The sequence below is a fragment of the Varroa jacobsoni genome, unplaced genomic scaffold, assembly GCF_002532875.2.
Source record: "Varroa jacobsoni isolate VJ856 unplaced genomic scaffold, vjacob_1.0 scaffold_715, whole genome shotgun sequence".
Lineage (NCBI taxonomy): Eukaryota > Metazoa > Arthropoda > Arachnida > Mesostigmata > Varroidae > Varroa > Varroa jacobsoni.
Window position 1 is genome coordinate 108,661 of NW_019213617.1, and position 24,540 is coordinate 133,200.

The 24,540-nt window shown below is 38.9% G+C and overlaps 1 protein-coding gene across 2 annotated transcripts in view; it reads right to left on the bottom strand.

The window, feature by feature from the left end:
• Positions 1–2,096: 2,096 nt before the first annotated feature.
• Positions 2,097–24,540, bottom strand: part of LOC111262945 (proton-coupled zinc antiporter SLC30A1) — a 63,081-nt gene continuing 40,637 nt past the window's right edge. For both annotated transcript variants that reach the window (XM_086969365.1, XM_086969366.1), the window contains 10 exons: positions 17,865–17,939; positions 17,109–17,182; positions 12,090–12,187; positions 11,094–11,253; positions 9,879–9,972; positions 5,648–5,796; positions 5,055–5,187; positions 3,126–3,383; positions 2,734–2,949; positions 2,097–2,364 (listed from right to left, as the gene is read on the bottom strand). In XM_086969365.1, coding sequence (XP_086825491.1) covers positions 2,824–2,949; positions 3,126–3,383; positions 5,055–5,187; positions 5,648–5,796; positions 9,879–9,972; positions 11,094–11,253; positions 12,090–12,187; positions 17,109–17,182; positions 17,865–17,939 — 1,167 coding nt within the window. In that variant the 3' untranslated portion in view covers positions 2,097–2,364; positions 2,734–2,823. The remainder of the gene's footprint in view (positions 2,365–2,733; positions 2,950–3,125; positions 3,384–5,054; positions 5,188–5,647; positions 5,797–9,878; positions 9,973–11,093; positions 11,254–12,089; positions 12,188–17,108; positions 17,183–17,864; positions 17,940–24,540) is intronic.

The window sequence follows — 24,540 nt, forward strand, 5'->3', positions numbered from 1 at the left end:
TATGCCCTGTTCCTTTATTAATCTTTCAACAAGCCTTCAGCCAGCTAGCCACTAGCGCCGCCTGCGGCCGTTGACCGTTTAGCAGCCGTGAATCTCTTGTCGAAAACGTTTCATCATCTAACTCCTTGAATTTCTTTGTCGTTCTTTTTTCTTCTCGGGAACCAGCTTGTAGTTCCATTCTTACAATTATCAGTTTAGTTTCTGTTGACTCTCGAAACTGTATTCGTTCATTAATTCACTACTTAAACGCGTTCAAATACTGGATTTGAAGAGGCTCGTTATAATCATCAAGTTCTAATCGATCAGTACTCAGTAGGCAGGTTTGCACTTAAACCTTTAACATACTCCTTTGAACGTTGGCCCTTTCTCGAATCACATTTACACCTATCCATGTTACCTTGGCGTTACCACACAAACGTTCACAGTTAGTATGTCCATGGAGCAGCGTTAGGTAATCCTCGACTTAGACTCACTCGAAGTAGCGTCCTGATACATACTGTTGTTGTATTTATCCTCAGTTTTTTCTGTGTTGATTCAATCTCATTCGTTAGTATAGTTATTATAATGAGGGCTGATCCTGCGAAGCCAATTCCTATGCATTTTATATATAGTATCTGCGTAATGTACAGCTTTTATCGATTTGCTACTGACGTATTTTACGCGTATGAAAAAATGGGTCGTGATTTTGAAAACCATAGACCGTTTTAATTTTCTTCAATTAAGTTTCGTCTATGCAACGTTTAACATCAACTTTTTATTTTTGACTTTGCAGTCGTTCGAGTACTTGCTTTTCTCATATATGCTCTAATTCACAATGATGGTTATAAGAATACTAATCATTAATGATACCAACTGTAAAACAAAATATTGTACTGTGTTGTGAACTTAAAAACCGTGTTGTATTGTGTCTTCGTAAACAAAAACCACCCACATAGAAATTGCTCATTCATTGATCTTTCGTTTACTTTTAAGAACCTTCATATGCCTACGATAGGTTTGGTGAGGTTTTACGTACGCTGACGTAAAAATGACACAACACAATTTAATTATCTTTTAACTTAATCTAGTTTGGTCCTTCTTGCTACATTCACTTTAACGTCAAAAACGCTCCAATGAAGTTATCGATTGATTACGTTTGGCCCATTTTTAGCAAATGCAAAGAACGCTTGAAGCTACAGCGGCCTAAGATATAGCTCTCATTCATAAAAAAAAAACGCTCTATTCTTTATATCTTGGTATTTGAAAAGAACTAGGCAGAGTGAAAGTGCAGTCGTAAACAAGAATTGCCTCGAGACGATAAATGCCCACTTTACCTATTATAGTCTCTTGTCGCATTGTTACGCCGCTGTAGTCGCATTTTTATGCAAAAGAAAAACTTGATCTAAGCTAGATTGGGTGCACAAAAAGCAGCTGTTGTTTACCTATCTAAAAGGTATAGATGGCGTTGAAGAGCGCTGGGCAAATGATACAAGCGTGAAAAAGGGTTTAGCTGATGAAATTGCTTCGAATGTATTGGCTAGCGGCGGCGCTCGATGTCCTCCTAAAGCCTATGCTAGGTTAGAAATAGCATTTGCTTTGTTCGTGTATCAGAATAGCAGAAAACTAATGTCATGCTGTTAGTTCAAAGATTCGTGTTTACGTATTGCTTATTTATTCTAAACCAACTATATTTAAACTGCATCGTTTAGCGTACATTGCGTTATTTTTATAAATATTACAGTACACTAGAGAAATTGGCTTCTGTCATGCCTATTTGTCTCTTAGATTTATAAGAATAAGTAGCGGCAAATAACTGTAAGATAATAACAGCGAGAGGAAGCCTCCTTGCTCTTGATGTTACACTCGATTAGAATAGATCTGTGGTCCGTTACCAGTTATACAAAGTTAGCAATCATTGTCACAACAATCTGTTTGAAAGTGTGTGTATATTATCGAGATAATTATAGTGGTTTATGTAGTTGATATTTTTGGGCAGGCTGATGCATGTAGTTTTCGGGGTATGGCATTCGATATATGCATATCTCTATATAATCATGTGTACGATGTCAAGGATCAACAACGAATAAACAAATGCCCCTTCACTATTCGCCCGCCCTCCCTCCCTCCCTCCCTCCCTCCCTTCCTTTCTCACCAAAAAAGTTGTTTCGTGCCCGTGCTGGGTGCTACAGCGGCTTATATACACTTATGCACTACGTTGCTTTCGGTCGTCGTTCAAGATGCATGGTCGCATCATCTTCGTTATTTTTATCGCCAGCTCCAATAATTACTAGTTTTCCATCACAGTTAGTGAACGTTTCCAGAAGCTATTAGAACAGAAAATCCACCTACTGGGCGATTCTCTGCTACAGTCGAAAATTTCTCTCACTGCAATAGAAGAACGCAGTAATAGAATAGTAAGATCGTGGTTGTACCAATGGGTAGAGCGGCGCGCCAACGAGGGCCTATAAGCCTTTAGGCAAAAACTTCCTAGCCAAATGCCCTATTGCTTTGGCTTTCTACGCGTAGCGCTACGAACGAACAGCGTTCGTTCGAAAAGCGAAAAGACATAGCGATACAATGAGAGCATAAGCGATGAACGTTCGTCTAATTTGATATTCCGTAGAAAGCACACGTACTCTTGTTTATTCAGTTGTACTAAAGCTATTTGATTAGTCTGATCGTAGATAATCTGAGATCACCCGTCAGTAATTACTCGTACTCGTAGAAAACTTGTAGTACCCGTGTAAAACTTACAATATCTTCTATTCCCTTCATCGTCTCATCCTCGCATTTATTAGGTCCTATGCTGAATAACTGATGCTATCGTCGACTCCACGGCAGGCGTTACATGTTCGTCTGCGTGGATGCTTCTTCTCGGGGCACAATTCGGACTTGAGGAAGCGACGGGGATGATCGCGCGTTCGGTTGTGAAGGAACAAGACAGCATTGTTGTTGAACGCAGTTGTTGACCTGTAAAAAAAACAATGTAATTTCGATTATTGTATATATCGGGGATCATACCTCTACGGGTGATACAGCAGTAGCGCGGTCTCTTGCTATATAATATGGAAATGAGAAATCCGCTAAAAGTTTCTTTCGTATGTGTACCTATGTTTATTGTTCATTTTCGTGTTTGTTTTGCTTACCTCATCTTGAGGGCACTGCAGTGAGCAGTCTTTCGGGTCTGTAAATAACTCTCCGGCGCCAACAAATTCAGGCTGAATCGTTGTTGAATGAATGCCCTCATTGTGGAAAAACTCCTTAACCTTTTCAGCGATACGCATGTAGTCGGCAAGACTTCTGCAGCGGATATGTGCTGACGCGATGATTCGTTCGCCGGCAAGCTGCCATACGTGAAATTCATGTACTGCTAACACACCGTCGATTTCTGCCAGAAGTTTTTTCTACAGATAGTAATGGAATTAACCGGACACAGAAGTAGACGTATTTGACTATTAAAAACAGTCGCTGCTCAGCTAAACTCAGCCCGCTACTTTAGGCCAAGATACCTTTTTAACCGGATTTTGCATATCAAAGCGGTGTTATTCTATATTACACTGCCATTTGCATGTCAATAAAGGCATTGGGAAATGTTTTTAGACGATGTGATTGCTGACAACCGACGCGTCCTACCTTACCATCTAATATGCCCGTTGTCAACGTTGAACAATTGAGTAACAGTACTCAGATGAGCTTGATTGGTTCGAGTACTCTTCCAATGATTTTGCGTGTTTTTAGGCGTAAAACGTTCAAGTGGAAAGAAAATCAGATGTCACTAGGGAGCAGAAAATACTGACTGCAGGTTACTTCGTCAAAACAGTGACCCTACGTCACCAACTCGAGGAGAATGGGTAGGGAAGCAGTAAGCTGACCAAGAAATCGCAGCTGAATGTTTGTATAAAGCAAGCCCTTCGATCCTTCATTGGGAAAATCGTGTCAAAATTTCAACTGTTGACAACTGGGAGAAGCCCCATTGCTCGGGCGAATCTTACACTGAAATCCTCGAAAAAATTTCCATCGCCCCTTCAGACATGTCGGCTAACGATATTCCGAAAACTGCGTCGTACCGGAAATCAAACATCCATGAAAAGATATGGCGTGCTCTATGATAGCTGACAAAGGACACTGGGGTGATACACTTCGCACATAGCACAGATAAATACATTTGAGCACCAAGAATATGCTGAGATTATAGAGAGCAAGACGTTGCGTGAGGACAAGGAATGATTCTCTGACGGTGATTACGTTTTTATGTACGATGGGGCGCTTTGTTACGGAGCACCTCTAGGTTATTCGTCCCCAATGACGTTATCGGTGCTGCTGTGGTACTCACCGTAAACCACAAAACCGACCGGTCTGGGATGGACCGGAAATAACAAATACCCCAGATTTTCATGGAAAAATCACTAACGTGGGGCAAGCAGGTCAATTCGTAGCTGACATAGCGACAAAGTGTATCAGAACTACGTCCGGAAGAGTGGCGGCAGTTATAGCTGAGAGAAGCAATACCACAAAATACTAAGGCCTACAAATCGTTTGTCAGCAGCTTGAAAATGTTTACTAACATGTACGATATCAGTGTTTAATAATGCCGCTCTTCGAAGTCGAACACTATTTGACAATATCTTGATTAAGAGCCGTGCAACTATTCTTGAAACTGGAAAAAAATACACATATATCTCGTTTCTATTTATATATATTCTACAGAGCTATATATATAAACAAAAGGGCTTTCTTATATATATATATATAAGAAAGCTCTTTTGTTTAAGTCCTTCCCAGCTACTTGGGCTTTATCTGTCTCCTTCAGAATAGTTTATCAAAGGCATGTAGAAGTGCTGTGCTTGCAATCTATAGTTAGTGAGGTAAACGAGCCCTTCGTAGTAGATGTAAGAGAACCCGACTGGCCAAGAGTGATGCTTGGACATAATCATTTCGGTGTACTAGATCCTTCTACGTTTAAAGGATTGCCAGCTTCAGGCTCTGCGCAAGAATTCGGGCGCATCAGTCCACCTTCGAACATTTAGCGTTATCATAACGAAGTTTCGTCTGGCTAGTAGATACGATTATCTTACCTGTAATGAATCAATTTGTATATGCGTCGGTACCGTCTGAAGTAGGATGAGCGCTGAATCAACAAGCAGTGGCATTGTCGATTTCATTATTAAACACACCATCACCAATGACAATGCCGGATCTACAAAATATCTGTAATGTACAAACGGGAACACAAATAAATCGGTTGCGCTTACTACAAAAGATGACGCTTCTGATTTGAAAGCTTTATATCAATCATGGAACAAGGCAGATATCGTATATGGAGTAAATAGAAAATCATGGGGATAGACCCCACGACCCCCGCAGTCGTCTGCCGCATCCTCGAAACACATAGAAATGTTATTTTATCAAAATGGTGTATATATTTTTGCTTTGCATATATCGCTTTGTAGATATTATAAACCACTAGATGTGTTCGATTACTCAACACACACATACATATCTATATAAATGTTTGCCTTTTTGATCTTTCTCGGTAAGAATTGGAAAAAGCGGTGAACAAAGGTATTCTACAATTCGATTGCATACTTTGTGCAATGCCTATAGTGTCTTTTACCATCAATAATGGTCGAATTCGTCGTTTAAACGTCTATTGCGCAATAATACGTACCGATACTCCCAATCGGTGAGCCAAATAATAAGCGCCGACACAATCACGACAACGGAACCGAGCGCGTCCGCTAGGATATGCAGATATACCCCACGAATATTCAAATAGCCCGCGGCTACAGGATGTTTCAGTTGCTTAACAGCTTTAGTCTACGGATAGATCAACAATGCGTCCAGGTTTCATTGCGTTTAAAAGGGTCCCAGGTGACGAAGAAAGTTGAAGAGAGCCAAGATAAACGTAAAAAAGATACCTTAAGTAAAGTTAAAGTCGACTTTCAGGCCCCGTTTCTCCCTATACTCAATCGATACTTTCCTTTTGGCACGTATCTCCATTACATATGAGTAGGATATATATATATGTATACGTTAACGTGTCCTGGGCTTGTCGCAACATTGACATGAATTAACGTACAGGCAAACAATAAATGAATGAGGCGAAGGCTTTTGAAAATGTAATGTTTCTAAATAGAAGCTACATAACCTTCTTGCTTTTGATGACAGAATTGAAGAAGCGTATTCCAAAAAATCAGTTATGAGAGACCATCATGCTGCTGTCATCGTGCTGGTATAACAAGCGTCTTTACATAATTCTACAAGCCAACAAATAAAAACAAGCAAAATACTCTAGGCACTCACCTCACTATCCTGAACATAAACAAACAACAAGAAACACAAAAAAGGTTATTCAAAAGAATCACTATTCCACAAATCCATTCAGGCAATATAAATGTTACTGTTGTTATTATTATGCTGAATTACCGTACTGTAATAAGCTCTATTGTTTTTCAACTACCTACAACTTAGCTCTTTTGAACTCGCGTCAAGTTGACACGACATTCAATAACGGTCAAAGTACTAGCGTTCTGCGAAAAAGCGATGCCCACAAGAGGCTACATATTCTTCATAATAAAGCAGAAAAGCTTCACAAAACTAATCAAATTAAAACGACGTAATGGACGTTACTAATGGGATCATCGGTTCTATTGATTTAACGTACTCGGAACCGTTTCTGTTTAAGTCGTTAGCCGGAAGCTGCATATTTAGGTGGATTGCCCCTGTCGTTTTCCTTTAATAAAGCATTTCTTTATTTTACCTTTACTTTAGCCTCTTTCGACCTAGCTCTGAACGGTAGTGTACACATTAGTGAAAACTGACAATAAATAAATCAGTAAAATAGTTGCCTCATTGTCGTTTTTAACATTAAAGGAATTATTTAACTGAATTGCACTTTTGAGGATCGCCAAATCAGAACGATGTTCAAGCAGACTCAAAGAGTAGTATATATTCTAACTGCCATCAATAGCTTTTTAGCTGCTGTTCACGGGTGCATGCCCGCTCTGTAGTACGTGCGCGTAAGTTTATATATTCGGAGCAAAAACTAGCGTAATAAATAAAAGCCCCTAAAACTTAGGTGTAGCCACGAAGATTGTGCTTTATGTACCGGCTAGAGACAGCTCAGAAAAGAATATCGAAGTATTTGAATTGCTACTATAGTATGAATCTATTTAGAGGTATGTAGCAGTTGCTGTAGTAGAAAACTTCAGCGGTCCTTGTGTCCTTCAGCATGGGGTTTTGAAGCGGGATAAAAATTGACAGAAGGCGGGGATCCTGACTTCGGTTCGCAACAAACATTTCATTTACGTACGTTAGGGAACAGGCAGCCACTGGAAGGAGCTACCCTTGTCCTACGTGCATTGAGGCACATTCTCCTTTTGTGAGTAATCGTCATGCTGGATGGCTATCAATTTAGGTTCAACGGTCGTCTGCGTAAACGTGGTTATCGTTGTAATATCATGCCGATAGTAACAAAGCAATCAGACGTTCTTGTTGGTCTTGTAGGCGTTTAAGACTTTGTTCTACCCATCACAACAGAATTCTTTCTGCGGTTGCTGTTGTTACTTCTACAGTTAACGATTATAAGGAAATCGGCTATAATTATACATAATCGGTACAAAAACTGTATAAGCATGCACGGCATTACCATGATCTATACGCCGCTTCCACCGATAGGAAGATACAAGCAAACGTATGCTGAAAAGCAGCAGCAGCAGCAGCAGCACCAGTGGCGGCAATACAGGTAAAAATTTAAGGAGTGACTAGTTTGTAGCATTGGACTTACAACTTGTTTCTGTGCCTAACTTGCACCAACGCAGAATACATAATATGTTTTCTAGCTTTTCCGCACACACATATATATATATATATATATATATATATATATATTGCGGCACGGTGAACATTGGTCCGACGGACGCACGAAAAGAAGCACGATTTTAATCGCAACAGATATTGAATATCCTATTAAATAAAACACTTACAACTCGCACAGTCGTAAAGGCGTACTACTTCTCGTCTATGCGTTGTTTAGATATATGATGCGTGACGTGGAATAGAAATACGGCTGCTCATTCTAGGATTGATATGAGTGTCCGTCCAGCTTCTTAATAAAGCAATAATAAAGGGAGGCAAAAATACGTCTCGCACAGTTGACTATAGCCAGCAATAACAGTAGACAAAAAACAAAAACAAAAAAGTAAAGCCAAAAGGAACGGTCTAGATGACTTAAATGCGAATCGTATTGATTCATCAATCAATATACACACTTTTGTAAATCAATTAGAAAAAATCTCATTTTGTACGTTACTTTGTCGATAGCAACATTGCTATATTGTAGCGCCACGCGGATGGAAAACAACGACATGGAAGCAAGTTTTGTTAATATCACATAACGTTATTATCATTTTTATAATATTTCCAACATTCTGAACCTGTTGTCTCAAACTATTATTAATACTATCATTATTTAACCCTGTCAAATTTCTGCTGATTTTTCCAGAGTGTACAAACTACGGCCGTCAGTGGAGATTATCTAACGTCTTTTGACTAAAGAGGACTTGCGTTGGTAAGTGTCTGAATGAGCTAGAAATGCTCGAAGGTAGAAGTGTTTCTTACTGTGGGTAGTATGTCTTCTAGCGCCTATCTAACAGGGCCACCTTCGCGTGTTTCTCCACTCACACACTCATAAAAATTCTCGTTTTTCCTCCAAGCAATCAAGCAGGCGAAACGAATTCCTTTTAGATGGCTAATGGCTGATCATGCTAACGGATTTATGAACACTGGACAACAAAAAAGTAGTTTGGAAAAGCGAACTCACCTCACTGTCCTAGAAATTAATTCAAAAACAGAACGAAAAGACAAAAGAAAAAAAAAGAAAGAAAAAAAGCCAATATTAGTCAAAAAACGTTAGCAGTAACAAAACATGGGATTATAGGAGCTTACAGATCGAAAAGGCTCAAATAATTTGGACACTTCAATCAGTAACTAGATCAATCAATTCCGTCCACTTAGGTGCTATTATTATTATCACCATCGCAGAGGCTGTGTATCGTTAGGACATACACTGGGAATTTTCAGGATTGGCGTTTGATTCTATTCGTTACGAATCTCGTCATGATAGCGCGAGGGGTTCAAACGTTATTGAAGTACGTGTAACTAGACGTGGCCGCAAAGTGTGTAGTATGTACATTATCACTAAGTAAAACGGCTGAAAATCAATGTTAAGACCTGCCAATGGCCTCTAATTCAATGCCTCAGACTGGCTTCAAAAGAGCAGAGAAGCCAACACATGTACAGAGTGCTCTGTGTACAGATATATATGCCAAACGACCGCATATCGAAAAGATTTATTTACTAAATGTATTAGAATCCCGCACTGAGTTAGTAGATTATACTGGCAGCGATATATTACTAAAATCTGGTAAGATAGGGCTGTATTCGATGAACGTGCAAGTACTTCAGATGAAACAACTTGATACTAAGCAATGTTAGACAATGTATTATGCGAAAAGCGCAGTAAGTAAGGAAGTTCTTGTGTCCCATATGTTCACTCACCATAACCCTACCATAGAGCTTCATTTAGAACGTGATGACCTTTACTATAGCAACGCTAACAAACTACTTATCCACAGAATTCGCTTCTAGGTATAATGAAATATGTACCTAACCTAACCTAGAAAGACGAAATCGGTTGCCATAATTATCCGCGAATCCAATGCACAGCTTTCAACGCTATAACAAACAGTGAATGAAGAAACATCTGCACAAGCTGGAGAACATGTTGCCCTTTGTAATTTTCGCCCTTTGTAATGATCTTCCCGATAAATTATTTTCTGTACTTGAACCTAAGCATATCAAAACCAAAACATTCGCTTGACAGCAGCTTTAGTACCAACCTCACTACTGCGATCCTCGTCATCGTCGTATTGAAGTCTATTATTGTGATGCTGCTTGAGGCCATCGTCGATCGATGGTATGCTCATATGATCCCTGCAAATGTTATCTTGCGCGTCTTTATGCATGACTAATGAGAACACCCATTTACCTAAACTAAATACATAATGAACACATCGCCTACTTAAAAATGTGTGTTCCGCCGTTTTCATCGTAACTATCCGATGCGCCCTAACTGTGATGAAAATATATGCAAACAAAAAAAAATACCCTTTTAATGGGAGGAAAGGGGTGATGTTAATAGGAACAATTTGGTGGTTAGGATTTCTTCCTCGAATATCAAATCTGTCTGCTTTATTCAAATTGTTTATGTTAAAAGTAGACTCTTTGGTTTACCCTATTATGTTAATTTGGGAGCTTTTATTTGTCTCTTTTGCCACAAAACGTGTAGTGAAGCCGTACCTTTGCGCAATCTGACATTTTTTAGCATCTGCACAGTGCTGGTTGGGGCGGCTTGCGTCATATTCCTGACTAGCAATTTGGTCTTCGACGCATTTTCATAAACATGTCACAAATCTTGAACAAAATTGTCCTATGAGACGGCATTCGATATGATCAAGCCCTAAGTCACCACGAGATGACCTAGAATAGGCTGAGCATGGGCAGTAGTTAACCTGAAGCGTTTATCTATAATCTGGGCACTGTCCATTGACTTCATTTTTCTGTATTTCACAATTGGCAATTCAAATCGAACCTTACACTCTAAAAGGTCACTCAAATCAAAAAGGAGTTAACCATCTCATACATTATGGAAAACCCACTGGCATCGACATCGGGCATGTTTCTTTTAGAGGATACCGCAGTTTACATGAACGTGCTCAGGCCAGTTGTCCTTAACGCTAACCCACGAGACTAGGTGCTCGTTAATTGACGTGGCAGGGGGTAGGATAGTCTATTATGATAACTAGACAACCTAGCTAGTAGTCATAGCCTGACTTCGAAGAGGTCCGCCGCACTGTCGCTTTGGGCTGTTCAAAGCTTCGGAGGGCTCCTGAAACCCTCTACTACAACAGTTTTTCAATATCTAGTAGCACCTGCTAAGGTGTTTGGAGCCATAATGAGGCAGTCACCTTTAAAATAGATTAGTATGTTCAATGCAATAAATGTGTCGTCTGAATGTCTTCCAAATTCACCGAATAATTGGTGAACTCTCTTACCTATGATGTGACATATGGCCACTAGCCCGTTTTTGTTTAAGTGGAGGAGTATCGTGAGGTGAGGCACCATTCGACGACGACGGACTTCCCTTTGGCCCACCGGCGTGATCTCCATGGGCGTGACTGTGCCCACCATGGCCACTGTGAGAGTGGCCATGCTCTGCAATGGATAGAACAATAAGTATAATCAAATGTATGATATCACTCCTCCTTTTATCACTCATAGATCATTCATGTCTACTGTATACTGGTTAAGTTAACATGGCTGGTTGAGTCCTATTTATAATACTGCTAGAAAAAGACTTACGTTCCGTTCTCATTCTATAAGTCTTACTCCTGTCACCCAAACAAGCAAAGGCCATCATGATGGTCACGTAAAGACTGGACAAATCTTACAAACGTCTACGGGCTACGCGATTCAGCAATTACGATAAACCTATCTGTATAGAAGCGTTAGTATTTATTATTTTTTAACTGAGTTGCTTAGCTGACCTTTGCAATAAAGCAAAGCTTAGATATAAAAAAGGGCTGTCAGAACGTTTGGACGCATGTTTTGACGTTCTTTTTGAGGCATGAATCACTCTTCGACATTGATTTTTTTTCTTGAATAAAAAGTTGAAAATTACATGCGAGTCGTACGTATGCGTTGTGGATAGACCTATATGTGAAAATCTCCTATTCGGCCTCGGTGAAAATACATAACGTAGCATACACAAGCAGCTACATAGCATGACCACGTTAAATAGTTACGCTGTACATCTACAACGCACTAAAATCTAAGTATGATTATATATACTGAGTATATAAATGAGTGTGAGCTTTAACACGGAGCCGCAAAACCACTGGAGAGGTCTACCGCTTCGATGTGTGCTAATTTTTTTGCTAATGAAAGGATCAGTCTTCAGCCAGTGTGAGAGCAGTAAATGCGCATAGCAGTACCCTGATTATTCATAGCCAAAATTGTTAGCAATTAGGGAATACACGTAAATAACGTACCGTGAAAGAGAAAAAGTCCGATGATGTTCACTACAAGACCTGCCACTCCAACGTAAAGAATCAACATTGGCTCATCTATCGTTTCCGGCTTGTAGAATCTGGAGACACATGATCATAATGAAGATTAGAGAAAAATAAACATTAAAAAAGCAGAGTCATTCAATAAGAACTAGAGCGCCACGAATAAAGTTCTACTTTTCAATTCACTAAATTAGCTAAAAAAAAATCAACGAGTTTAACACGCTCAAATAATGTTGTCTGCAATATCTTCTACTCAATATCTAACTCTGCCGAGCCACAACTGTTAACTGGGGTACCATGAATAATTTTATTGTCATGCTATGTTCAATACGTATCTGCTATTTGCAGGAACGATCGTCTGGTCGAAAGCAATTTCAAAGCAAAAAGTGGCTAAATTTACTCATATAAATTTTCTCTGTGACACATTGTTTACATTAAGCTTTTACTTAAATATAATATTAATAAGGTGGGCTCCTCTTGCTCTACGACAATCCACGGCCGGTAAACAAATTTAAAGGGAAGATTTTTACTGGCATCATAACGGCTGGAGCTAAACGTGTGCCAAAAAAAAGATGAAAGAATCCACCCTGTTGATATCGTATTTAAGTAAACGTAGAACAGTTGAAATAGGGAAGGAACCGTACGAATACATTCGATATTTTTTTGTCATAAACATTTTCGTTCTACATATTGTAGCCTATGCTACCGGAACAGCATGGGCGGAAACATTGGCAGCAAAAAAGCGTCGATTGAAAAAAGCATTAACATAATATAGCTTATTGCGCTATAGCTGTTTATGGTCGAAACGTTGTTTGCCAATTATAATAACGGCTAATTTTCAGTTCTAACAAGCTCTAATATATTGTACGGTTGGTCAGCGTCACCGTTTCAGCAATCCTTGCTTTTATACGCGTACGTATGCGAAAGGTACGATGGCTGTTGTCTTAGGGTTATTATACCCCTATGAATAAACCGCAATTGTAGAATACGATACAAGTTAGTCTCCTCATCAACACAGCTATCTATAGGGCGTCCGCTATTACCTACTCGTTCTTTTTCGTTACTAGTAATTATATTTTCTCGTAGAGAAATATACAGTATGTGAAAGGAAAAAAATCTGCTTGCATTGCTAGTTAGTTGCTTTCGCACGTCGAGAATAATTATAGAAATTCTACAACTATTTATGCCTTCAGATCGTAGACCGGACCCATATTTATGTTTGACATAAATGACGTTTTTGTGCGTGTAGTAAGTTTGAACAGTGTAGAACAGGTTACTGATATGGCAATTGACAGTCAGCTGTAGAACTAGATGTAAAAGCGTACCGATGTGTACGGCGAGCATTTTTTCGGTACAACTTTCAGCTCGTCACCCTAGACCAGTAAATTGATTTATAATAAAAGCCTGGTATTATAAACGTTAAGTATTCTAGTATCCCTACCGAACTGGACAAATAATAGTCGGCGGTAAGTCGTTAACCGATAAATTGTGCAATACCATATAATATGAGGTGCGCTAGCTGCTCGTAAGTACTTTTTGTCGACGGAGACGTTCGTTTTGTCAGAAGACATCGGAAGCAAGTATTCGAACGTCTACGTGTTCGTGTTGTTTAATCTTCCGATGCAGTCGACAGGGGTTCTGATTCAACATGTTGGTGGCTTCGGTATTCAAACAGGATTCTTTCATAATAAAATGTTGTCCGAAGTGTGATGCTCAGTTAGCTTAAATTCCGCGGACTTAATTTCCTAATTATCAGAACTCTCCCGTCGATGCCGCCGCTGCACCCATCCCAGTTAGTCTATCTAGCAATTAGTCAATCAGTTATACTTTAGACAGACGGGTTTATGCCGCATTCACCGCTTCACAGTTGCCTTGGTCGCTATCAACGAAGTATCGAGGTTTAGCACGCCAAAGAAATGCTCAAACGGACATCCTTTGCACGTCCTGGACGAGGCCCGAATTCGGTTATGTAATAACTATCTCCTATGGTAATCTGACATCAACCATGGCTTAATGGGCTCAATGCAATAGATGGAAGATTTAGAACTGAAGTCGAGCTTGGAACGATACCTTCTCCTTGAGAAATGGGTAGAAAAAATATCATATAATATAATCGAAATTAGATATGTATGAAAATAACGTGCAACCGTAACTCAACACATATGGCTTGGCCTTTCAGTGTAGAGATCATAATATGGTTCTATTAAAAATAATGGAACATAATTCAACCACTTTAACAAAATTAACAACTTTGTCCCTACCACCTCTATGCATGAAGTTTTTTTCGGGACATGTTTAACTTATGTCTAGACGAAACGTGTTAAATCTTTTTAGTTGTCGCTCCTAATCAGCATTTACAAAGGCTCTCTGACCCGAAAATGTCTGTCAGCACAACAATGATTTCATGACATTAGCTCTCTGTGTCTGACTCATACGTGGTGAACTAGTTAAACGTCTGAACGCTGCTCAGAGAATGGAACAATGTAAACGGAAGTAAATGGAAGAAAATAAACGTTATTAATCATCAAGTGCTTAATGCGAAGCGTACGCGCGCGCGCACACACACACACACACACACTGTTTTTGTATTGTTTAACTTAAATAACACAAACGTATAAAAAAGGTCAGCTTAAATGAACGCTATTTCAGCCAGTCTTTCCACTTTTAAGCGGCTTATGGATAGATTGCTCCTATGGTTCCGTTTAGTGAAAAGAATGACGCCAGGATTGTCCACAACTCTCGACTCTATTTAGACTTGACAGCTGTAGACTTCATAGTCCAGCAGGAGACAGGTGCGGAGTTGGATTCACCTTGTAGATTCATTCCTTGGGGACACGTGCAAATCGGAACTCTGCTTCTATTTATAACGCTTATTATTATTATGATTAGTGAGAAAATATCTCTTTTGCTCAAAACAAAACTGTCTGTGTCTCAAAATTGAGTTGCTTGGCGTCGGGACGCATAATATTAACATGATGCATATTTAGAATGATTCTACCTATATATTCTGTCTATCTTCTAACGATTCTAACTTCCAGAGTTATGCTTTACGTTTTTATACAAATCACAGAAATTTTTAAAGCAGCAAAGATCTTTCTTTTTGTTCAATCACATAATCATTTTTTTTTTGCATTTTTATGCGGAAATTTTGAACGATCACGTTATCCGTACTAGGACGTACTAATTATCGCACTAAGTCATTCAGTATAAAAAACTTGTGAAAACGTGGCAGACCCCCCATATGATCTTTCAAGACGCCACTATTTTTTTTTATAGCAAGCAGTACGACATCTTACGACACCTCTTTTTCTATGTGAGATGTACTTCTACTCCCGGAGACCTGAGGCCGATATCATCACTCAGGCTTTTAGCTGGCGAGTTGTAGTGACCCACGAAAGGTCAGAACATTCGAATCGTTTACGAATATGAGTTGAGTTTTGTCTTGGAACCGCCGCAATCGGGTCAGCTCGCCGTATAAGTCTGGTATTCGGTCAAGGTCAGTGCTAGGGACATCGAAAGCATTAATTTCAGAAACAGATCTAGAGATGAGTCTCGTGGAAGAGAGAATCCCTGCAAAGGTAAATAACGAAAAGTGCCGGTGGAACTCGACCAATCAGAAAATTGCTGGGGTATTAATGTGTATGTGAGACTCGATCAAATTGATAGGTAAAAAAAAAAAAACAGCCGCATGGATCAAACACAAAAGTTCGGAAACGCATGCTTTTCGTTGCTGTTACTTTTGAAGTAGTAACCAATTTTTGCATCACATGGTGATTTCTGATTGGATATGCGTCCTGTACGATAACGGCACGCAGTATCATTAGCAGGCGAACGTAACTGAATTTACACGACATCGCTCCAAAGTAAATACACTAAATGTAAACAACTGCAGAAGCTTATCGCGTCTGCTACAGTCTAATGCAGGCTTCATGAATATTGGCGTCGAATGCAGCTGACATATCCTATCAACAACTAGCAAGGATAATATAAAACATTAACCAGCCAGGACTAATAAATATCCTATAATAAGTCCTATTGTACGACAACGCTCGGCCGCCCATCGCAAAAATCACAATCATCATCTTCGCTAGACGCTGCTCCAATAGACAGCTAATCTTCTTTTCTTTTTTAAATTTTTGATGGGGAAATTATTTAAATTTTAACATAATGTCTAAATTGTATATATATATATATATATATATATATATATATATATATATATATATATTATGACTCTCGTACCCCAGACCAGTACAGCAGAGGAATACATAGATTAGAGAGGGTCACAGATGCGCAGACCTTGCATACTTAACTGAATATAAAAAATAAGCCTGTAAAAATAGTCTAAAGAGTCCATTATGACACTGTTCACACTAAACGACTCGATAATAGCGTGACCCGATACCCGAGCTGAGCTATAATATCAGGCCGACCTTTGGCTAGATATACGGTACATTTACGCAGCGAAGCCATATGCTCGTCTGCTACCGAAACCCGACCATGCAATAATAACTGCAGGTTAAGGTAATAGGTGCTCATGTCACACACAGATCACTAAGAATAAGATACGCCTTTTTAAAGGGGGTACCGCTTGTACTGATCATAAGACGACAGTCGAACGAAAACTGATATTAAAAGTCAATTCCGAGTTATATTTCATCTCTCACTAGAATAAACAACATAAGTCCTGCCGACTCGGCAGGAAACAGGGTAACTCGTCACTGAGTGATAGATCTACTCGTCAGATGCGTCTTCAGTAACCTAATAAATGCATAACTTACTTAAAACGAGCAAAAATTCAGTATGTTTTTCGAATATTTAAAAATTTGAGGCTTTTAGTGAAAAGAGGAACAGGTCTAACGACAGAATATTGAGTAATTCATATTCAAACTGCTTTCAAAGAAAATAATCGATAGAGACTGATTTTTGCTGCCTATATTTCTATTATAAGTGCGTTCTTATACAAACGAACTAAGCTGGATGGGCGTCTTGACTTACCGTTTCAGGCTTTCGACGAAAATTGAAAAACACAGTGCCACTAGAAACACCGCATTGACTAGAGCCCCGAGGACCTGAAATATATTGATTATAGTGAAGTTCAATAAGGAACATGATAAAAACGTTTATTAAAAAGTGACCGCATCATCGATCAACATTGTATAACAAAACAAACGATTCTATTCATCATATCTAGGACTGCTATCCAATTGCGACATCATCTTACACTGCCCTGAAGTAAATACAGTCCGTAGTTTATGGGAGTATATTGTCATTATATTAGAGGGCTTATTGTTTATTCCGTTCTTTACGATCGTAGCTCTTCATAATTCCACCAACCAGTTCGGCAAATAATTTAAGTTTTCTTAATTTCAATTTTCCATGCGACACTATTTTTGCAAAGGTAGGGATTTCGACTGTAGTCTAATGCGCCAATTTTTCTCTGGCCAAACGAAATGGGCACCAGCTAAGAATCAGTAAAGTAATACAAAGGATGTAAAAAAAACTAAGCTTTCAAAAACAAGCCTGAAATGCACTATACATAATAAGCTACTGACCCCATCTTTACTAGTAAATCCAAATCTATTTTTGGATTTATATTTATCGGAAACACGTAATTGGAATTACAATATACTGATGACAAATCTTTAAGGTAACGGACGCGAAATTATAAAAGACTGCTACTATTATATTATAAGAAGCATCAAGACGGCGTAAAGTGTAATTTTCGAACTTTTTGAATTTGTATGAACTTACCTCAGCTCGTGCCCAACCGAATGTATTTTTTGACCACTTTTTGGGTGACATTTTGATTGACATAAAGGCAACAATCTGAAAAAGCAGATAGGATGCAGGTTGTTAGTCATTGTCCTAGGAAGGCTTCAAAAAATGCACAGCTCTACAAGCGATGATGTCTAGATGTAACTCTTGAAGTTTAGATGTAAATGGTGCGTCTTGTACATATGTTACAACTATACGCATGCACGAAAAGCCATTTAATTTCTTTATCGACATTATGTATATAAAACAAGCAAACTGATTTTGCGTCATTGTCGGCTGGCAGGGAAATGCGTCTCGCTCTGCGCTTATATAGATAAAGGCGTATGCTTACCTACATTTTCAATTACAAATGTATTAAAAAATTGGAAAGGAGAAAAAAAATGATAGAAATAAAATTTAAAACAAAAAAGTATAAACTATAACATTTGATCTATTAGAACTCGGTCACGCTTATCCTTCGAAATGCTCTTATCTTGTGCCCTTCTACGACCAGTGCATCTAGCTCTATTTTGCGTTTTGTATACGTCTCTGAACACATGCTGGGTGAGTTCTATTGTCCCGAAAGCTATCTAGCAAATGGCATAACTAGCGATCTTTGGTATCACCGGGGGTGCCTCGCATCAGTTCGCTCACACGAGCAAGTCTTCTCTTCGTCTGGTCTTAAGCACAGTTTGTCTTTCGCAAGTTGGCTTTTATAGCAGCTACTTACATACACCTGTGCTCTAGCCTAGCACGGTATATATACAGCGTTCTAGTTACCGTTAAAACATTTTTATTTATGCGTCTGACTATTAATCGGAGATTTAGTTGACGATCTTCTGGCTTCTCCCGCTATTCGCGTACTATACACAATGAACGAACTATCTAAGACTGCGTCTGAATAGATACTAATATTTCAATGTGTTTCTTTCATGCGCTGGAAGTATAATTTTCGCCGGTCATGCTCATTCGGCATCATCACCATTCACCATGGCAAGTACAGATTCAGATCAAGATCTGGACCGTGCACATTCTTGTTTCGATTTGCAATCTTCAAAAACGTTTTCTTCACTATACAAGTGAGCACATTAATGATCTCTTATCGGGATCTTCTGTATTTTCATTCGAAGGCGCCTCATAAAAATAATCTAGCGAATTCCAGTGAAGGCCACCTTAGAGCAAGGAGTCATCATAACCGAGGGCTTCGATTACACTGTCTAATTGAGTTCACGACGAAACTTTCCACCATTTGGCCTAAAAGACGCCACCTTCTTATCTTAGAGTTGCAACATATTTCTTCATCTATAAGCACCTGAAAGGGCGCAGCACAATGAGCCCTGTGATACCGTCCCAGTGTTAATCAAAAAGTTCACCAACAAAGTCCATCTGCCCGTTGCTTAGTAATGGAGCCTGATATTACTCTAGTAGTAAAGTAAATAAACGCGTATAACGGTTTCAATTCGAGTAATTATAAAGCAGAGCTAAACTACATACCCAGCACGAAAAAGCAAACACCAGCTACGGTGAGTCTTTCTATTCTCCCCTAACCATGACATAAAGTAGACATTTAATAGAAACGATGACCCACGCTATCCGTATCCACAGCAATACACTCAGCGTTTTAATAAATATGCTAACACGCCATTTGGAAATTTAATTTATATAAACTATGTTATTGTTGAAAAAGTGAAATTGGTCAATTGATAAAGGGATAGAAGGTCGATAAAACTGCATCGTTCCATCATGATTACTTCCATTCTTCGAATGTTCGCCACATCGCGACCGCAACAGTATGGCGGTTATTTCGTTGATCCATATATATGGCTGACATGTACCTTATGTCGATCGATGGGCTCGAACAATCAATATTTAGCAGCTGGATGCAGGCAAGCTACGGGCAGACAAATACACTTGTCCGAATAGCGTTGTACCATTTGTGTTAATGGCCAAAAAATTTAGTAAGTAGTAATTTATTTAGCAAAGTAATTTTTATAAACGTTCCGTAAGAAAAATAGCATTTTGCTTGGCCGCCTCATAGGTGGCAAGAAATAATACACGAATCCCTTAGGTACTAGTATCAAATGAATCAGTTACCCTATCTGTCTGTTATATTACCTGTATATTATTGAGCTACAAATGTTACAGTTGTGTATGTATGATACATAATTTTCGTCAATAATGGTATATAACATCCGTTATTTATCAAACGTTAGTACTAATAATAATAAAAATTATTAGTATTTTACAACCCCGGTGAAGGAAAACTAGCTAATAAATTTCATTAAATAGCATAATTTTATTAATCTATTGCCCTTGCTTTTATTGCTATAAGCGTAATCTTCACTGAGTAATGCTAGGTATGACAGTGTCTAAAATCGGCACTTACATTTTACTACCGACATAGTTAACTATAGATAACTGTTCTTTTATTATATTATTGGTATTGTGACACGACTTGATAGATGTTCCATAAAATAATTATATAAAAAGTGCGCTTGGACGGTGCTGACTTTGTTAATATTGCCAACTACCTATTAGTTGCACACGCTAATAGTAACAGATATACACACACCAAAGGGGGTTAGGCACGTGTTTCAGTCCATATTGATTGACCAATATCGTCACGATTTTTAGTAGCTCGGGAGAAATAGGAAGCGTTGTTGTTATACAAAGTCAAACTGAGATGTTTACCCGCGTGCTTCCGATTTCCAAGCCCAGGCGAGCGTAAAAATAGCTTGACGGAATCGGAACGTCATCAGCTAAATAGGATAACTTAGTCAAGCAGTGAATTCGTGAGCGATCACTGGCAACAGCGTCAACAACAATAGCCGGTAGTAATCCTTCTGAATAGTTTATCTACCTACCTAACGTAACTTTTTTGATAACAGATTACAAAACCGTGTCAGTTATGCTAGTAAAAACAAAATCATAGAGAGAGGCTTTACCGGAAGAAGGTATAATTTTTCTAAATTATTCTCTGTAACAACGACAACGGAAGAGCCATTGATTTTGAATTTCCCTGTTTTGTCGATCGCTACACTGATAGTTTAAAAACAAAACAATTCTACCAAAATCGCTAATTAACTCTGAAAACCGTTCTGTAAAAGCATATCGAGAACAATGACATCGTGCTAAATCGCTGATAACCATAATAATATTTGTCTTACACAACAATCTACTGGTGATGTTATTAAACATCGTAATTGTCATCGATTGGAAGGAATTACTTTGAAATGATAGAAATTACTTTCACCATTCGAGATTTTCGGCCTGAGAAATATAGAAATGGACACGAACTGCAAATCCAAAAACGTACCTTAAAAAGAAAAATCTATTCAAGCTTTGAAACTTAATTGGGACTTATATTGGAATACCGGTAGTCCGTGATACGCTTTACGTGATAAAACTTTATGCTGCGTGCGAATAATAAAATCACTGTACAACCTGCCTCGGAAAGTGAGAAATATAAGGCTACTAACTTAACATTACATCATTTCAATAAACTACTTCTAGGATTTGATAGCGTATGTTTAAAATCTCATTCGTTTCCTAGTGTATATATATATATTTAGTGTATTCTTTTGCTTACGTTTGCTTGTCCATAGGAACAAAAATCTCTAAATTTGTCCCACAGATCCGATAAAGACAAAGTGCAAAAGCTGCCACACGCTGTTTTGTACGCCTCCTCTTTCTTCTACTGCACAACTATCTTAACTTCTTGTACACAAACTAAAAAAATCTATATACGTGTAGTCACAATAGATGAAAACTTATTTTAATCAAGGAGTACTTTAATCTCGTACACTCCTCTACCCATCGATATTACAAAGACTCCATAGATCTCACTGAGAGGTACACTGGCTCTCGTTTGTATTTTCGCCATCTCGTCTGGCGTAGAGCGCAATTTCTCGTTCTGGTAATTGGCAATAGGGGTCGCTTTTCTATCTGCGTAGGTATTGCGTATCGTTGGTATATTACCATAATTTAAATAAGATTTTTGTGTAGCGTAAGGCAAACACACTGAGTAGGATAAACTAAGAAATAGAAAATCTGCAGTGAAGAGCTTTTCATCGTTACCGTTGCTTTAGCTGTTGTTAAAGACTGCACCAGCACTACTTTTTACATATGACGAACTACGGAGCTCAAGGTCCTCGGCCCCATGGTACGCGTTTTCTTCTCATTCTCATAAAACGAAGTCGTAGTGGGCAAAGCACAGTCTGAGCAGAATGCAGAAATTTCATAGCGTGCATATATATATATTAAGAACATCTATGAGGAATGACGGACAGTACAACAAAGGAACTGAAAGATGATAGGAGTCATCCGACGTATCTTCGGGCCTGTGATGTGCGAGTCGACAATGCATCCTATAGGCTTGATCAGTCTCGTAATAGAAATGGAGCCTGAAATGATCACAGTAACTTCAAAAATGTATTACAATAATGTGCGCTACTGTGAATGTATGTATGCTACCAGGCGAACCACAACAAGCGAAAATCACCTAAACGCACGATATTCAGAAGCCAAAAAAGAACGCTCAAAGAATAATAATCTGGGACCGCTTACATTACATGTACAATTGTGTGCCTATAATAGGCCATATGAATAGGCTGCTTTGTCAGACATGCGCCAAAATTAGTTAATTCCTGTTTCAAACTGTGTCTCATTGCCATCGTGCAATTCTGATCCCTGGAATAAGACTGTCTATATTCTGATACACCACCTGCTTCCCTTGTTAGCCCAAACAAGAACTTTAAGCGAAAAGTGTACCGACCTTCTTTGCAATCATTTACTCAAATCTAACGCTAGAATCCTTGAGATGCGTTGTGCAGAATTTAAGAATCCTAACGGTCAAATATTGAGTCAGTGACAGCCTCCATTTTAACTGAAGTTCCCAGGTACAGAACTCTCGGTATAGCCTCATGATGGTAGAGTGACAACGAGTTTGCTTCTTAAATTTAAACACATGAGACGGTCTAGCTCGAAAAGCTATTACAAGAACATTTCGATCGTTGACGAAAACTAACTACAAACAAGAGCGATGTAATTAAGGGAATCTCTCTCAATCCGGTTATAAATATGCTAAGTTTGTTTGAGCAGAAAGAACCGATAGAAAACTTTCCAAGAGCAACTGTTTTCAACTCTTCGTGCAGACGTCACTGATCGTCAGATGTCCATTTCCATACTATGCGTTTCAACGCGGTTCAGAACGATTAACCCAATGGGAGACTAACAGGCTAATGTCACGTAACGTAACGTAACCCGTACTATGCGAATATATTGCATTTGTATGCCGACAAATATATATAACATGCTACCTAAAATAATGATGCTCAGCAATCGGACGACATTTAAAGTCACAAAAATCGATTTTGATCGTGAACATCGTTACGCATAAGGATGATGAAAAACAGGTGATAATGAAGAATGAAAAGCGTGCTGGCGTCCATAAAACATGCGCTTCGCCCTTGTGAAGCGACACTTCAGATGGCGTTGAATTACGTTCTAGAAAGAGAAGTTCCCATCACGTTATGTGCTCATGCGGAAGTTCTACTTTAGTGTCCACCAATCACTCCTCCAACGCGCATACAGTTCTGTTCCTACTCAGGCAAATTCCAACTGGAAAAAATCCTCATCAAGGGGGTCAATGCATTCCAGTCAGATTGCCACACATGCGCGTCAACCCTTCGTTTAGGCAGTAGGGCTAATGACGACGTAGCGAAACGAACTACACTATTACATAACATTGCAGCGGCGACAGCAGCGACATCAGTTACGCGGGTTCGTAAACACCCTGATAACGAAAGAACGATGGCCAATTTAGTACACACGAGACAATAGGTAAAAGTCACCACTCTTTTCTGGTAGATCCAGGTGGCAGAAAGACTTGGAATTTGCTTTGTGGTGACCTCGATACAGAAGCCGACATTCTCATGTGTGTAACATAGGAACTTCGAATTGACCTCCAACATGCCATCGCCAACATCATTCAATATTGCAATGACGACGCAAGAAATTCTAAAAACCAATATTTCAAACGTTAGATGCCATCGCCGCCGTTGTTCTCGAACAAAAGGGCCTTTAACGCACTTTTGAATGCGAGATCTTTCACAAATCACTCTGCTATGACTCCATGTAAGAGACCGATCGATCCCTGTATATAAGCTTAGTAAAAGACTTTCCAGTATTCTGGAAACAATATTGTAGCATTGTCACTCTTCGAGCCATTTTCAGTATCTGGTTAACACCCAGTGGGTATTGTTTGTACATTGTCAAGTTCGAACTGTCAAAAGGAAAAAGCTTTTGTATTACCTATAAATTGAAATAGATAGACTTGATTAAAATCATAATACCCCAATTTTTTTGTTTCTTTTTCTGTTTCCGTCTGAACCTCTATTCCGTGTATTCTACGTGGAAGTTAGCTGGCATGGCCTAATACCACTTTAACCGATATAAAGTTACTCGGCAGAGAAACACAATTCAAAGACAGAAAAAGTAAAAGATAACGGGATATAGGCAAGTATATAAGTGGGTCTGTGACAATGCTTCAAATCTTAACTGCGTATTCCCGAATTGACTCGTAGATAGCGTTCGCAGAGTCGGATAGATCGTGCAAAAAAAAGACAACTGAAGTTTGTTGATTAAATATTTGCGGTTATTTCTAGACGATAAA